The following is a 13776-nucleotide window of genomic DNA, read 5'->3' as shown; positions in this document are numbered from 1 at the left end:
GCCGTGTGTCGGTGCCTGCGTGGGGCACTGCAAGGTTGTGCTGGCAGCCTGTGTGTGTGAATGTGTGTGTAGGAAGAGGCGTTCACTCTCTCAGACCTTGCTTTTTTCTGTGGTTCCGTTTCTATAGAGACACTTCCTGTGGCAGAGAAAAGAGGTAGTGAGCGGGTGTTTCAGGATGTGAGGGCCCACAGGAGCGGAGCTGGGTTCTATCCGCGCCTGCCTGCCGCCCTGAAAGCTCTGGCCTCGGCGCCCTGCCCACAGTCCCCATGGTGGGCGCCCCCCGTGGCGGGGACCAGTGAACAGCGGAGGCATGCCAGGGAAGCCCAAGCACCTGGGCGTCCCCAACGGACGCATGGTGAGTGTAGGCTCCAGGCCAGGCCCGTGGGGAGGGATGGGCACACCCAGGGTGGAGCCCAGGAGCACACCCAGCAGGGCTGGGCAAGAGCCTGCATGCTGCTAGCGGGCGGAAGAACTTGGGTTCAGACAGCAGGCGGTGGGACCTGGTGCCCCCACCCCTGGACCTTCCAGATTGGCTTGCTGGGGACCTAGAGCAACCCTGGGGTTCAGACCGGAGCACAGCAGGCACAGGCTTTTGGTCCGGGCCCTGCTGCTGCCTCTCCTGCTCCTGTGGCACCATCTGGGGCTGCTTGGCATGCCCCATGCCCCCTGCACACCCCCATGGGCCCAAGCCTTCACACCTCATTTAGCTTCAACCTTCCCCTCCTCACCCCATGTTCTGATGCCCAAGGTCAGGTAAGGGGCAGCCCTTACTAGGTTGCTGCCCTGCAGCTGGACCTGCTCCAGAGGCTTCCTGCCAGAACCAGCAGTCTCTGGGCAGCCTGGGGTGGCTCAGAAGGGTCAGGCCAGGTTGGTGCAGCTTGTCTGTCCTATTCTTGAGCTACCGAGAGGCATAGGGGAACTGGCCTGTAGTATGCCTTGGCTGCTGCTGCCCCACCCCCTAAACACTCTCCTTGGCTGCTTGGACCCCTGGTTGAGCTGCCCTTGTAAGGTCCAGCTTCTTTATTCATTCAACAGATGGGGCAGGCTGTGCTGGGCCTCCCTTCTCTCCCTAGAATACCAGCCCATTTGGCAGGTCCCTAGTCCCCCCTAACAAGCCCAGAAAGGCCAGATTGTCCTAGCCTCCCACCAGGCCTCAGCCTAGTGTTGTAGAACAAAGTCCATGGATCTTGGGAGACCTGGGTTCCAGTCTTGGTTCTGTTCTTCCTCAGTAGGGGGTCCTCTCTGACCCTCGGTTTCTCCATCTGAAAATGAGGAGAATAAAACTGATCTCTAAGTCTTGCTGAGATGCATAAGTGGAATGAGGAATACGAATGATGAATATGAGGGCTCCATAAATGTCAGCCCAGTGTCCCCTTCATCATCAGCCCCTCTTCAAGGATCCCCTGACCCACCAAGAAGCTGAGCCATCCCCAACCCCACTCCTGCCTTCTAAGTCTCAAGATCCGTTTTCCTCTCTCCTTCTCCCAGTATCTCTTTATTGCCCAGCCCCAGGCTAGCGGGGTAGGAGAGAGGCAGACCCTTCCTAGCCAGCCCAGGTGCCCACCTCACTCTCCCTACCATAAGCCTAACTAAAAGTTCAGGAACCTGTGGGCCTCAGACTCCTAGCCCACAGGCATGACACTTGGGTGTCCGGGCCAAGGGGGACCATGGCCACTCCACACCCACCCCAGGCAGCAGCTCAGGGGCCCAGAGGCACATACCCTTCCCTTGTCAACCACGCCTCCTCTGCCCAAAGTCACTGAGAGCAAGGAGGGCACCTGAGCTCCACCCCCGGCCTCGGCAAGCCCTCAGGCTTTCCTCTCAGCAACCTCACACAGGCTTATCTTTGCCCCTCCCGGGCCTGTTCTGGATGTTCTGTGCCACCTCTGGGAATCCCAAGGGCCACAGATGGGCCGCTTGCTGGTCTCTGGGAGCTTTCTGAGGCCAAGCTAAGCTAAAACGGGGAGGGACAGAAGGGCATCGGCAGCTGTAGCAGGGATGAGCGTGGACAGACATCTATGAGCCAGGCATCTGGCTCCATCCATGAGTCACCTCCTGATGGAGGCTCTGAGGAGTGAATGACTTGCAGAGGGCAGCCGGCGGGATGGGGGGGGCCCACATTTGAACCCAGCTCACCTGACTCAATGCCAGGGCTCTTCCACCTCCCCGAACTGCCTGGCTCTGTCCTCCCCTACCTCCCCCGGCTGCCACCCCACCCTCCTCATTCCCTGCAGAGGCAGTTTCATTTGTCAGCCTTGTCTTTCTGCCACTCAGCATGTCAGGCAGTTGCAATGAAACCTGTCACTTAGAGATGACTCCCAGCCCCCCTCCAAGAGATGCCTCCACACAGTCCCAACTGCCACCTCGTTTGCTCACTGGTTCATTCGACAGCCCCTCCGCAAGGCCTGCTCGGTGCCAGCCCTGTCCCAGCTCTCAAAATCCAGACCCATCGTCCTGTCTCCTGCCCTCAGGCAGCTCCCAGTTTGGCAAGACAGAAAAGACATGGGCACAAATACCGGAGTAAAATTCTGGTTTGGATAAGAGCTGCTGCTCAGGGACCCAGAAAGCTCGAGGGGGCCTGGGAAGGGGAAGCAGCCTGTCCGCGCACTTGGGGCATTGGGGCCAGGGAGAAGTCCTAGAAGGATGCGCCAGCTAGAGGCAGGCGTGGCGTCGGGAAAGGCCCAGATTTGGGGACACTGGGAGGGGCGCTCATCGTGTTCTGTCACTCTTGGGATGCCTGCTTAATCTTCCCCACCTGATGAGGAGATGTGCCAGGCAGAGCCCATGCACCTCTGGGCCGTCTGAGAGACAGGTGGCCTCACCAACACCAAGTCTGGGGCCAGCTCCCCAGGGCTGGTGCAGACCAGAGGAGCCAGGCTCGCGGTGTCCTCTGTGGGTGTCCCCTGCGGGTGTCCCTGGGCCTTGGCCTCCCCAGGCTAGGATGAAAGTGATGGTGGTACAGAAGACACACAGTAAATCAGTCCTCCCTTTGAGGTCCGACCCCTCCAGGGGTCAGGGTTCATGAGGAGGCCCTGGGCCCTTTACCCCCAATTGGCTTTGCCCCCACCTATGGCCCAATGGCTGAGGCCCTGGGCCTCCCCGCTCCCCTGGGAAGTCTCCTGTCCACCCTGAGACAGAGCATCATGGAGGAAAGACCTCAGATTCCAGAGTCAGGCACACCTGGGCTCCAGTTTCATCTCGGGCACTTTGCAGCTGTGTGACTTCGGGCCTAGGTGTCCTCGCCTGAGAGACGAATGGGAGGAGTGATAACTGCTGCACAGGCCCCAGATGTGAGGACCGAGTGAGAACAAGCCTGCGTGCTGTCAGAGAGTGCCTGTCACCCCATAGGTGCTCAGGAAATGCTGGGCCGCCCTCACCTTAGTATTTAGACACTAGTGGCTCCTGCAGGGCCCGGTTCCTAAGAAAAAGTGCGGCAAACCGATGATGCCCGGCCATGGATTGGGGATGCCACTGGACACCACACCCTTCCTCATCCTCTCTTCCCCTTTTCTCACCATTCATGCACCACTTCTCCTTGGGTAGGCCAGGGTGGGGCAAGGCCAGCCCTGCTCAGCACAACTTCCCCTGGCCTGGGAGCCTGGGTAGGTAGGACCTGGCCAGCAGCTCGGCATGAGGTCAGCAGAGCCCCTGAGCGCCTCATGCCTGCTGCTTTCACATGCAGGCCTGTTGTCCTTCCCAGCAGCCCCAGCAGTCTGGGGAAGCTGAGCCCCCTGCCATCAAGGGGGAAACTGAGGCCCAAAGAAGGGAGGTCACTTCCGCTGGCAAGGTGGAACTGGAACTGGCCTCCAGTCCAACCCTCCCACCTCGGGACGCCAGTCCCTCTCCTGTCTCGGCCTCAGCTGCACAGGACAGCAACCAGTGGGGCAGGAGGGCTCAGGAAGGTGCACTGCAGGCTCAGAGGTGGGGGTGCTCAGAGATGGAGCATCCCTGGTGGTGGTGGGGTTGCTGGGGCAGCCTAGTGGGGCAGAGCAGAGTTGCTCTGGGCCCCGATGGCTGCTTAGAAGCCCTGGGCAAGGAGGGTGCTCCGTGGGAGGGAGTGCAGGTTGGTTCCTTCCTCCAACCCAAGCCTGCCTTCCAGGAGCTGCCAGACTAGTAAGGGAGAGAAGCCCAGGTAAGGGCAGGGGGCCTCAGGAGGCTGGTATTTAGGGAGGACGGATGGCAATGGGCAGAGACTGGAAAGCCACTGGGCAGGGGAGCAGGAGCAGATACCAGGCAAACAAAACAGTGAAGCAGGAAGCAGGAACGTGTAGGGGTGAGGGAAAACCAGAAAACTTTAATGAAGTGTAGGGTGGGGGAAGGAGGAGGGAAAGAGGGAGGCCGAAGGGGTTGGCCAGTCAGGCCCAGGCGGAGTTGGGGCTATGACCCAGCATCTGCTGGCCTCCCAGGGCCGGGAGTGGGGCCTGGGGAGGACCTGGGAGCTAGCCCCACCTAAAGACACAGAAAGTTGATTTGACCTCATGCAGAGAATAAAACCAAACAGGGGTAGGGCTGGCTTCCGTGGCAGAGCCTTGGGGCCCCAGCCTGCCCTGGCAGCCATGGGGGCGAGAGCAGCAGAGAGAGCAACCTGGGCTCTCTCTGGGTGGCCAGAAGGGAAAGAGCAGGCTGGAAGGGGTGGCCGTAGGCACACACCCCTGTCGTTGGAGCTTTCTCCTGGAGCTGTGAGAGATGGCTTGGACAAAGCTATCCGACAGGGGAGAGCAAAGGCGGGGAGGGGAGGTCTGGGCGCAGTGGAGCCGGGGCGCTGCCATTGTCCTTGGAAAACTGTCACTCCTCCTCGGGGCTCCCGGCTGGAGAGGAGGCTCAGGGAGGGGGCCATGGTCCTGAAACTAGGAAAGGGCAGGGCTGGGGCTTGAATTTGGGTCTGACAGACTCTCACACCTGTGCTTTTCCTCTGTGGCAGGCCCCCCAACTAGAAAGCGGGAGCAGGGTCAGCTTCAGGTACTAACACAGCAACAGTATCATAATGTTCCCTGAACACTTACACATCGCAGAGAGGGTCCTGAGTTCTTTACATACACAGCTAATTTGTTTACTCACAGCAATGCTTTAAGGTCAGGATGATTACAGTGTTTGCTCCATTTGTAGAGAGGAAGAAACTGAGGCACAAAGAGGTGAAGTACCCTGTCCAAGGTCACACAGCACAGATTTAAACCCACGCAGTCTGGGTGGCACCTGCTGCCATAAGGAACACAAATGCATTGGACTGGCCCCAGGGGCCTGCGAGGAGAGCCAAACCCCTTCCAGGCACTGGTTGCTGCTCAGTGCCAGCCAAGGTTGCCATGCTGGAAGAAGCTCAGGGTGGCTGGGGCATAAAGCTGGGGTTTTCTGTAAAACTCCTGATTTTTAAATGCAGGAAACCTCTTTAAATTTAAAAAGAAAAAAAAAAACATTCGGAGGGATAAGATATTAGTGATGTCTCACATATCTGCAGGCCAGCTGCAGCCCCCCACCTGCACGTGACCCCAGGTGCAAGTGGGGAGCAGAGAGGGAGGCTGCAGCCAGGGGAGCAGGGAGAGGCTTTCTGCGGGAGGGGTGTTTGGGAGGGGTGTTTGCAGACATGCTTCCAGCAGGGATGGGGAGGAGGGGCAGGTGGTGGAAGCTCCCAGGGCAGGGCCTAGTGAAAATGTAGGAGGTGAGAGGGAGGGAGGCACTGGAGATGACTCAAACCCTGGTGTTGGGAGCTCAGGTGATGGGAAGAAAGATGAGACACAGGGGAGCAGGCTGGGAGCCCTGCTGTGGTGGTGGCAGAGGTGGCTGCCATTTGGTACTGGATGGATTTGAAGGGCTTGTGGGACACTGGGGTGGAGACGTTAGTGGGAAGTTGGCTATGTGTTTGGAGCTGAGGAGATGTGGGTGGAAGGGCCCAGGACAGAGTCGGGGAGGGGCAGGGGCCACGTTGGGGGAGTAGGAGATGATGAGGAAGCTGGAGGAGCTGCTGGGAAGGTAGGAAGACCAAGCAAGAGTCATTCTGAAAGGAAGGTTTTTCTGTTTCACTAATGCTTGGGATTCCCAGAGAAGTTGGAGGCATTCTCTGTGGAGGGGAGGCGGGAGGAGGGCGTTGGCCGCTACAGCAACATCACTCATAGTGTGATCTGCGGGGCCAGCAACATCGGCATCGCCTAGGAGCCTGTTAGCAATGGAGAGTCTCAGGCCCCATCCTGGACCTACCAAACCTGGATGTTTGAGCAGGGGGCCCTCCAGTATTTCTAATGCACACTGAAGGTTGAGAGCCACTGCTCTGTAGTATAAAATAGCATCTGGTGCCCTGCCCAAGGGGGCTGGGACCCAAGGGAGACCCTGATCCCCAAGAGGAAACAGTTGCAATAAGGAGATCATCAGCTACAGAGGCTCCTTTCCTTCCTCAAAGACAGCAGCACACGGCGGCCACTGTTCCAGATGCTGCTGACACTTTCATTTGATTTGGTCCTCACAACAGCCGCAGGAAGTAGGTTACTATGATTACCATCATCCTCTGTTTCCAGGTGAAGACAAGCAAGTGACTTGCCCCAAGTCATACAGCTAGGGGCAGAGACAGCACTCAGAGCCTGTGCTCCTACCCACCAAGCTACATCCCTGGGCTTACGGAGCAGGCACTGGAGGAGGGAGGCAGGGGCAATGGGGGGCGGGGGGCACCAGGCAGAAGTTGCAGCACACAGGGCTTGACCTGTGGTGGAAGAGGAGCCAGGGACAGCCTAAGCAAAACCTTGAACAAGCAGTGACTGGGCCAGGAATGCCCAGCACGGCCCCCCGGGCAGAGGACACAGCTCCAGTCCTGGGGGCTGGCCTAGAACTGTCCTTTGAGAACCCGTCCTACGCTGTGCCCTCATTTCCCACCTCTGGTCTCTTGCAGGTTTTGGCTGTCTCAGATGGAGGTGAGTGACAGGGCATGTGGAGGGAGCCTGCTTGGGCTGCCGTGTGGTGTCTGTGGAATGGGGTGGGGATACCCCTGCCTCTCACTATCTTTTCAAGGAAAGTATCTGCAGGTGGGCTTGGGCCCAGGGCTGGGGAGGCCGCAGCCACTTGTCTGTCCCCCTGCAGAGTTGAGCAGCACAGCAGAGCCCCAGGGCCAGGGCGACGGCCGGGGCAGCTCCCTCAGCATCCGCAGCCTCCCCAGCGGCCCCAGCAGCTCCTTCCCCACAGAGGACCAGCCCGCAGCCAGCTGGGGCCTGTCCTTCGAGCGGCTGCTGCAGGACCCGCTGGGCCAGGCCTACTTCACTGTGAGCCCTGGGGTGGGATGGGGGGCATGGCAGATGGCAGGGTGGTGGGGGGCATGCATGGCACTTCAGGCTGGCCCATGGGACTACTCTGTCACCTGCCTTTCCCACAGTTTTTCTTTAGCACTCTCCTCTCCTGACAGCTGGGAACTTTGTGTCTCTCTATCCTTGTGTCTGCCTCTCCTTTTCTCTCTGTGTGCCTGCCTTGACCCTATCCGTCTGTCTGGTTTGACCTCTTGGCTTTGAGTCTCTATCCCAACCCCTTTACCCACATCCCCTGACTGGGTCTCCCACTCCTGACTGCCTTCTCCTTACACGCCCACCCAACCCACCACCGCCATCCACCCCCCACCCCTCACCCCCAGGAATTCCTGAAGAAGGAGTACAGTGCTGAGAACCTGACTTTCTGGAAGGCCTGCGAGAGCTTCCAGCAGATCCCTGCCAGCGACGTCCAGAAGGTGAGAGGAAGAGGGAATAAGGCAGAGAGGTGGGACCAGGGCCTGGGCAGCGCCCCTGACCTTCACCTGTCCCTCTTTCCCCAGCTAGCTCAGGAAGCCCGCAGCATCTACCAGGAGTTCCTTTCCAGCCAGGCACTGAGCCCGGTGAATATCGACCGGCAGGCCTGGCTCGGCGAAGAGGTGCTGGCTAATCCGCGACCGGATATGTTCCGGGCGCAGCAACTTCAGGTGAGGGGGCGTGGCTTTGGAAGGGAGCACAGAGGCCGAGGCGGGGCCAGATCCAGGGGCGGAGCCTGAGCCGCGTTGAGCAGGGAATGACGGGTGGAGTGAGGAAGGGGCAAACTAGGTTGAGGTTTTAGAAACAAGTAAATGAGGGGCAGAGCGCTCTTCCGAGGTAGGTACCCCAGGCTGCGGTGAAGGAGTGGGCCAGGGGCGTGGCCTAGTCGCGAGGCGGGTGGGGCCAAGCGTAGGGACGGGGCCTGGGCCTTGAAGGTGGGCGGGAGGGGCCGGGGCTTGCTTCCTAGGTGAGAGCCCAGGCCAACTCCGCGGGCCCGGCCTGGGACCCCGGCTCACCGCCGCGGCGCCTGCCCCATAGATCTTCAACTTGATGAAATTCGACAGCTATGCGCGCTTCGTCAAGTCCCCGCTGTACCGCGAGTGCCTCCTGGCGGAGGCGGAGGGGCGCCCCCTCCCGGACCCCGGCTCCTCGCGCCTCGGCAGCCCCGATGCCACCAGAAAGGTGTGGACGAGGGGCTGTGGGGCGCGGGGTGCCGGGTGCAGATCTGCAGGCTTGCCCGGGGTCTGCATGCGGGCTGGGGCCCGGCCCGGTGCCAGCGCCTTCCGTGTGCCCGCAGAAGCCAAAGCTGAAGCCCGGGAAGTCGCTGCCGCTCGGTGTGGAGGAGCTGGGGCAGCTGCCGACGGCCGAGGGCCCTGGGGGCCGCCCGCTCCGCAAGTCCTTCCGCAGGGGTGAGGGCAGGAGCGGGCCCCGAGAAGAAGGGGCGGGAGTGCCCACAATCCTTGAGAACCCCCTTCCTCCTACTTGTCCCACCCACAGTTCATGAAAACCGACAGGAATGCAGGGCCCTGTCGCCACCGCGTTACCCCGGTGGCTTGGTTCCTAGGCCACACCCCAGAAGTCTGGGAAGCCCCCTCGGTAGCGAGGCTTGCAGGACCCCAAACCGCGTTAGACCCGTGCAGGAGAGCTCCACCCGGCCCGCGGCTGAGGAGAGGCATCCGCAGGGGATGGGGGTCGCGGGGCTGACCTGCTCACTGCTCCCTCTCTCCTAGAACTGGCGGGCACCGGGGCAAACTCGGCCTTGAGACGAGAGTCCCAGGGCTCCCTCAACTCCTCTGCCAGCCTGGACCTCGGCTTCCTTGCCTTCACCAGCAGCAAATCTGAGGTGAGCGACTGCTGGGGGAGACGAAGTGCAGGCTAGGCTCCCTTTGTGTGGCCGCCATCCTTCCCGGTCACCATCCCCTCTTCCATGTCCCTCGTTTGCTTCTCGAAGCCAGTTCCTTTGCCTCCTTGCTTCCTACCTGCCTTCACCACAGTGGGTCCCATGCAGGCGATGCGTGTGCACGTGTGGGTGCCCAGGTGTACACTGTGGGAGGGTGTCCGTGGGTGGACCTCCCCCTGGGTACCCGTGTGCCCAGTTGAGCATCCTCGTGCCTATAGGACGACAGGTGTGCTCTGCGGCGTGCATGCCTGTGTGCACATGTGTGCCCCGTGACTCACCTGTCCACCTGTCCTTGAATGTGCACTCATGACTCCCCCACCACTCCTGCCCTGAATTAGAGCCATCGGAAGAGCCTTGGGAGCTCGGAAGGTGAGAGCGAAAGCCGTCAAGGGAAGTACTGTTGCGTGTACCTGCCCGACGGCACAGCCTCCTTGGCCCTGGCCCGGCCCGGCCTCACCATTCGTGCCATGCTGTCCGGCATTTGTGAGAAACGAGGCCTTTCTCTACCCGACATCAAGGTCTACCTGGTGGGCAACGAGCAGGTGCGAGCCTGGCCTGGTCACCAGCTTTGACTCCCCTTCTGGTCCTCACCCCAACCCCATTCCTGCCTCTGCTCAGCTGTGACTTCAACCCCAGTTCCATTCCTGACCCCCTGACCAACCCTAATTCCAACCCTATCCCCTATCCTCATTCCCTTCTTTTTAAAAAAGATTTAATTTATTTATTTTTAGAGAGAGGGGAAGGGAGGGACAGAGGGCAACCAATGTGTGGTTGCTTCTCGCTCACCCCCTACTGAGGACCTGGCCCACAACCCAGACATGTGATCTGACTGGGAATCGAACCGGTGACCCTTTGGTTCAGAGGCCAGCTTGCCCTCTTCTTAACTCCAGCCTCTTCCCACCATACCCCTCCCCCCATGCCCAAGTCCAAATCAACCCAGTGCCAACTCCTCACTCAAACCCAGACATCCACTCTCAACTTCCAAAAATCCTACCCCACCCCACCCATCCTGATTTCCAGCTTCACCCAGCATCTTACTTTGATGGTTTGGGATGGTAGAGTAGGAGGAACCCCTACTGGAGGTGGGTTTTTCCCCAGCCCTCCTACCTCAGACTGCCCACCCCTGAAATCACTATTTGGGGGAGCCCTTCCCTCCTCTGCCATCAGGAGCACCCAAGCATACATACCTAACCCATAAAAACTTTCCTCTAGGTACAAAGTAGCCTAGTTTTAAAGGGGAGTCTAGGGGGAAACTCGCTTTAAACCAAGCTGCCCAGTGGGGGGTCTGAGGGAAGAGTGCTGCATCCCAAAAGACCCGCCAGGATTCCATTCACCCAGCAGACAAGCCCTCACACCCTGCCCGGGGGTGGGCAGAGGGGTGTGGGCCTAAGCGCTGTCCTCCAGGTCTACTGGCTGGAGGTGAGCCAGGCAGGGTATGACCAGGGAGGAGGAGTCGAACCTCCAGAGGGTTTCTGGGGTGAGGTAAGCATTTCTGGCTGGTCCCAGGAAGGCTTCCTGGAAGAGGCAGCAGTTGATGAGGATGAGAGGGGTTTGCCTCTCAGAGCTGTGGGGGGAGGACATTCCAGGCAGAGGGAAGAGCTTAATCGATGACCTGGAGGTGGGTGAGAGGTTCAGGGCCTACTCAGGGGCCCAGATCTTGGGAGTGTGAGGGCAAGGATGGGGAGAGCTCTGCCCACTCTCTCGGGCCTCCAGAGCACCCTCCACAGCCCAGATGGGCTTTCAGGATTGCTAAATATAACCTCACCACTCACACTCCACCTGTCCCTGCAGCAGGGCACAGGCCCAGGGCAGGGTAGAGGCCGCCTCCCTGCCCCCAGCTGCTGTAGGTCACAGAGCCTCTGGGGGCCATAATCCCCACAGCAGCTGTTTCTGGGCCTGCTGTGCCAGACGCTTCGCATCCTCCAGTCCTCACGGCAGACTGGGGGGAACGCTCTGTTTGCAGTGAGGAGACAAGATGTGTCCTTAGTAGGTGGGGATAGAGAGAAGTGGAAATCTGTCCAAAAAGCGACAAGCCCTGGGTGGCCAACCAAAGATGGGTGGTGTGGGAGGACACACGTCCAGCTGGTCTGGGTGGGCTTCACATGCTGAGGGACAAGGCACAGCTGCCCAGGAGTGAGGTTCTGCCTGGGCCCAGGGAGAGGCACCCTGGGATCCAGGACTTAAGGCTGCCCCTTCCCCAAGCAGCCCCTTCACCGTCCTGTGCCCGCCCCACCCCCCGAGTTCCCCCGTAACTCCCTTTCTTTGGCAAGTGTGTCCAGTGTTCCTGCCAGCCTTCTCCCTAGCCTTGGCCATGCCGGGCTCTACCTCCAGCCTGGTCTCTACCGCATCCACATCTCTATGGTTCACCTGCCCATCCATCCTTCCCTGTAAATGTTAGGGCAACCACCCAAGAGGTGAAGGCGGTCCCCTGGGACACCGGGGCTAACTCGGGGTGGGGGAGGGACTCAGAGCCTGCCTGTCGTCTGTCCCCAGAAGGCCCTGGTCCTGGATCAGGACTGCACCGTGCTGGCGGACCAGGAAGTGAAACTGGAGAGCAGGACCACCTTCCAGTGAGTGCCCCTTCCTCGAGGCTTGGGTCGAGTAGCTGTTCCAGCTACAGTTCTTCCCTGCACGTCCCGCCTCTGGGGCTAACCTCTCCCCTTGGGCTAAGCCTTTACCTGCCCGCCCCTCCCTCCTGGTTCAGGTGCGGCCTCCTCTCAGGGCTAGGGAGTGTGGGTTGGGAGGAGAGGCGGGTCGCCCTCGGCTAGTTCGCAGCCCAAGGGTCGTGTGCAGCCTCGAGTTGGCGGCGCTACAGCGCGTGGTGCTGATCTCGGCCAAGCCCACCAAGCGGCTGCAGGAGGCGCTGCAGCCCACCCTGGCGAAGCACGGCCTGAGCCCGCAACAGGTGGAGCTGCGCTTGGTGAGAGGGCATGGCTGCGGGGCTGGGGCCGGGCGGCGGGGAGTGGGCTCCCTGTCCCGCAGGCTGCTGACCTGTCCCCGCAGCCAGGTGAGAAGCAGCCGCTGGATCTGGGGAAGCTAGTGAGCTCCGTGGCGGCCCGGAGACTGGTTTTGGACACGCTCCCAGGTAGGGGATGTCAGCCTGGGGCAAGGTCCCCGGCCGGCGCGGATCAAGGAGTCAGGGGGTCCAGGTGGGATACAAACACAAAAGGTGGCGCTCTCTGCCCAGGTGTGACGATTTCCGAAGCTGGCGATGCACCCTCCTGCCATAACCAGGTGAGTGAGAGGCGGAAAGCCCTCTTTTGCCCGCCACACCTTACCCCCTGGCTGTGGCTCTGACCCCACGTTCTCACAGCGCACCCCACCTAGAACCCAGGACAGGGCAGCCCATTCTCCACTACCGCTCAGCTCCGCAGCCAGGGAGCCCAGCAGTGTCACTGGGAGGCGACAGACCTGCGACATCGAAGGTACTTTGGGGATGGTGGGGGCTAGAGACCCGGGGTTTGGCACCACTGAGGTGGCATCGGGGACTGGATGTCATTGGAGCTGGGAAAAGAGGGCTGGGGGCCATTGGGGTTTGGGTACTGGCCAGGCTGGGATCGGGTGGACGGGGCGTCAGTGCTGGGGTTGGGAAGGCTGTGGCCACGGTATGGGCAGTGGGCTGTGGTGGAAGAGAGTGGGCAGCTCTCTGCAAGTGGGGCCCCTGATTCTGTGGCCACCCACAGGCCTAGTGGAGCTGCTGAACCGGGTACAAAGCAGTGGGGCCCATGACCAAAGGGGCCTTCTGCGCAAAGAGGACCTGGTGCTTCCAGAATTTTTGCAGCTGCCTGCCCAAGGGCCTAGCTCCCAGGAGGCCCCACCACAGACTGAATCATCAGCCCCGCCCAAAGGGGACCCCTCAGACTGCGCCACCCACTCAGCCCTCTGACAGCTGTCCAACAGTCCGGGCTGGCTGCATGGCCCCTGGCAGGCCGAGCATGCCATGGCCCTGCCCTGCATGCCCTGTCCGTGCCGTGAGTGTCCCTGGCCCCTTCCTGCCACGGGCTGGCTCGAAGGAAGAGCCACAAGGCGGTGGAGAGGGGCTCAAAGTGGCCACACCCCCCAGCTGCCACCACTTGGTCCCTCAGAGGCTCACCCACCCACCCCTTGAAGCAGGCCACTGGGAGTAGGTGCGGCTCCCCTCCTCCCTTCACACACCCCTGTGCAGGCTTGCCCAACACAGAGGGGTGGTGTTGGCAGTGCCAGCCTCCCCACCCTGTGCCGAGCCTCATCAGGGAGCAGGAGGAGGGGCGGGCCCCTCCTCAGGGAGTTGGTGTAAGCAAGGCCTGGGGGTGCAGCTAGGCAGCCCCTCCCTCTACCCACTGGACTCTACTGGACAGACGGATTTTCCAGTTGGCTTGGGGCAGCTGGGTTTGTCCTGAATGTATAATATTGTTATTATAATTATTATTATTGTTCTGTCATGAGGTGTGTTCCTTGCATACACTGTACCCCCCACCCCCACCCCCCAAAAACCACATTGCATCTGTCACCAAGGGCGCAGTGCCCGGAAGCTCTTGGGCACCTCAGACGTGCCCCCTGACTTCCTGTTGTCAGATCTTCTCTTCCTGGCTGCACAAAGTGTGGGGGCGGGGTGGGGGAACACAGGAGGGAGGGAGGGGAAGGGGA

General features: G+C 60.6%; 1 protein-coding gene across 3 annotated transcripts; it reads left to right on the top strand.

Annotated features, from left to right (window-relative positions):
* Positions 1-153: 153 nt before the first annotated feature.
* On the top strand, positions 154-13571 carry RGS14 (regulator of G protein signaling 14). Of its 3 annotated transcripts, none has more exons than XM_045823746.1 (15): positions 154-355; positions 6872-6893; positions 7060-7238; positions 7601-7693; positions 7778-7921; positions 8289-8432; positions 8548-8659; positions 8981-9093; positions 9489-9692; positions 11647-11720; positions 11944-12070; positions 12154-12235; positions 12338-12384; positions 12464-12575; positions 12834-13571. In XM_045823746.1, exons 1-15 carry the CDS (start codon positions 311-313, stop codon positions 13034-13036), a joined length of 1701 nt encoding a protein of 566 aa, XP_045679702.1. In that variant the 5' UTR covers positions 154-310; the 3' UTR covers positions 13037-13571. The 3 variants fall into 3 exon arrangements, with proteins under 3 accessions (XP_045679702.1, XP_045679692.1, XP_045679709.1); XM_045823736.1 differs by having other exon boundaries at positions 11644-11720; XM_045823753.1 differs by having other exon boundaries at positions 11644-11720; positions 12478-12575; positions 12834-13019.
* Positions 13572-13776: the final 205 nt, after the last annotated feature.

The sequence above is a fragment of the Phyllostomus hastatus genome, unplaced genomic scaffold (assembly GCF_019186645.2).
Source record: "Phyllostomus hastatus isolate PE091 unplaced genomic scaffold, TTU_PhHast_1.1 phas_contig_150, whole genome shotgun sequence".
Taxonomy (NCBI): Eukaryota; Metazoa; Chordata; class Mammalia; order Chiroptera; family Phyllostomidae; genus Phyllostomus; species Phyllostomus hastatus.
Note: the sequence above shows the minus strand (reverse complement) of the source record. Positions and strands in the feature narration are given on the sequence as shown.

Coding starts and splice junctions, on each gene's coding strand:
- RGS14 (XM_045823736.1), top strand. CDS start 311: ATGCCAGGGAAGCCCAAGCACCTGGGCGTCCCCAACGGACGCATG. Junction 6,894..7,059: donor TTTGGCTGTCTCAGATGGAG/GTGAGTGACAGG, acceptor GTCCCCCTGCAG/AGTTGAGCAGCACAGCAGAG. Junction 11,721..11,943: donor GAGAGCAGGACCACCTTCCA/GTGAGTGCCCCT, acceptor GGTCGTGTGCAG/CCTCGAGTTGGCGGCGCTAC.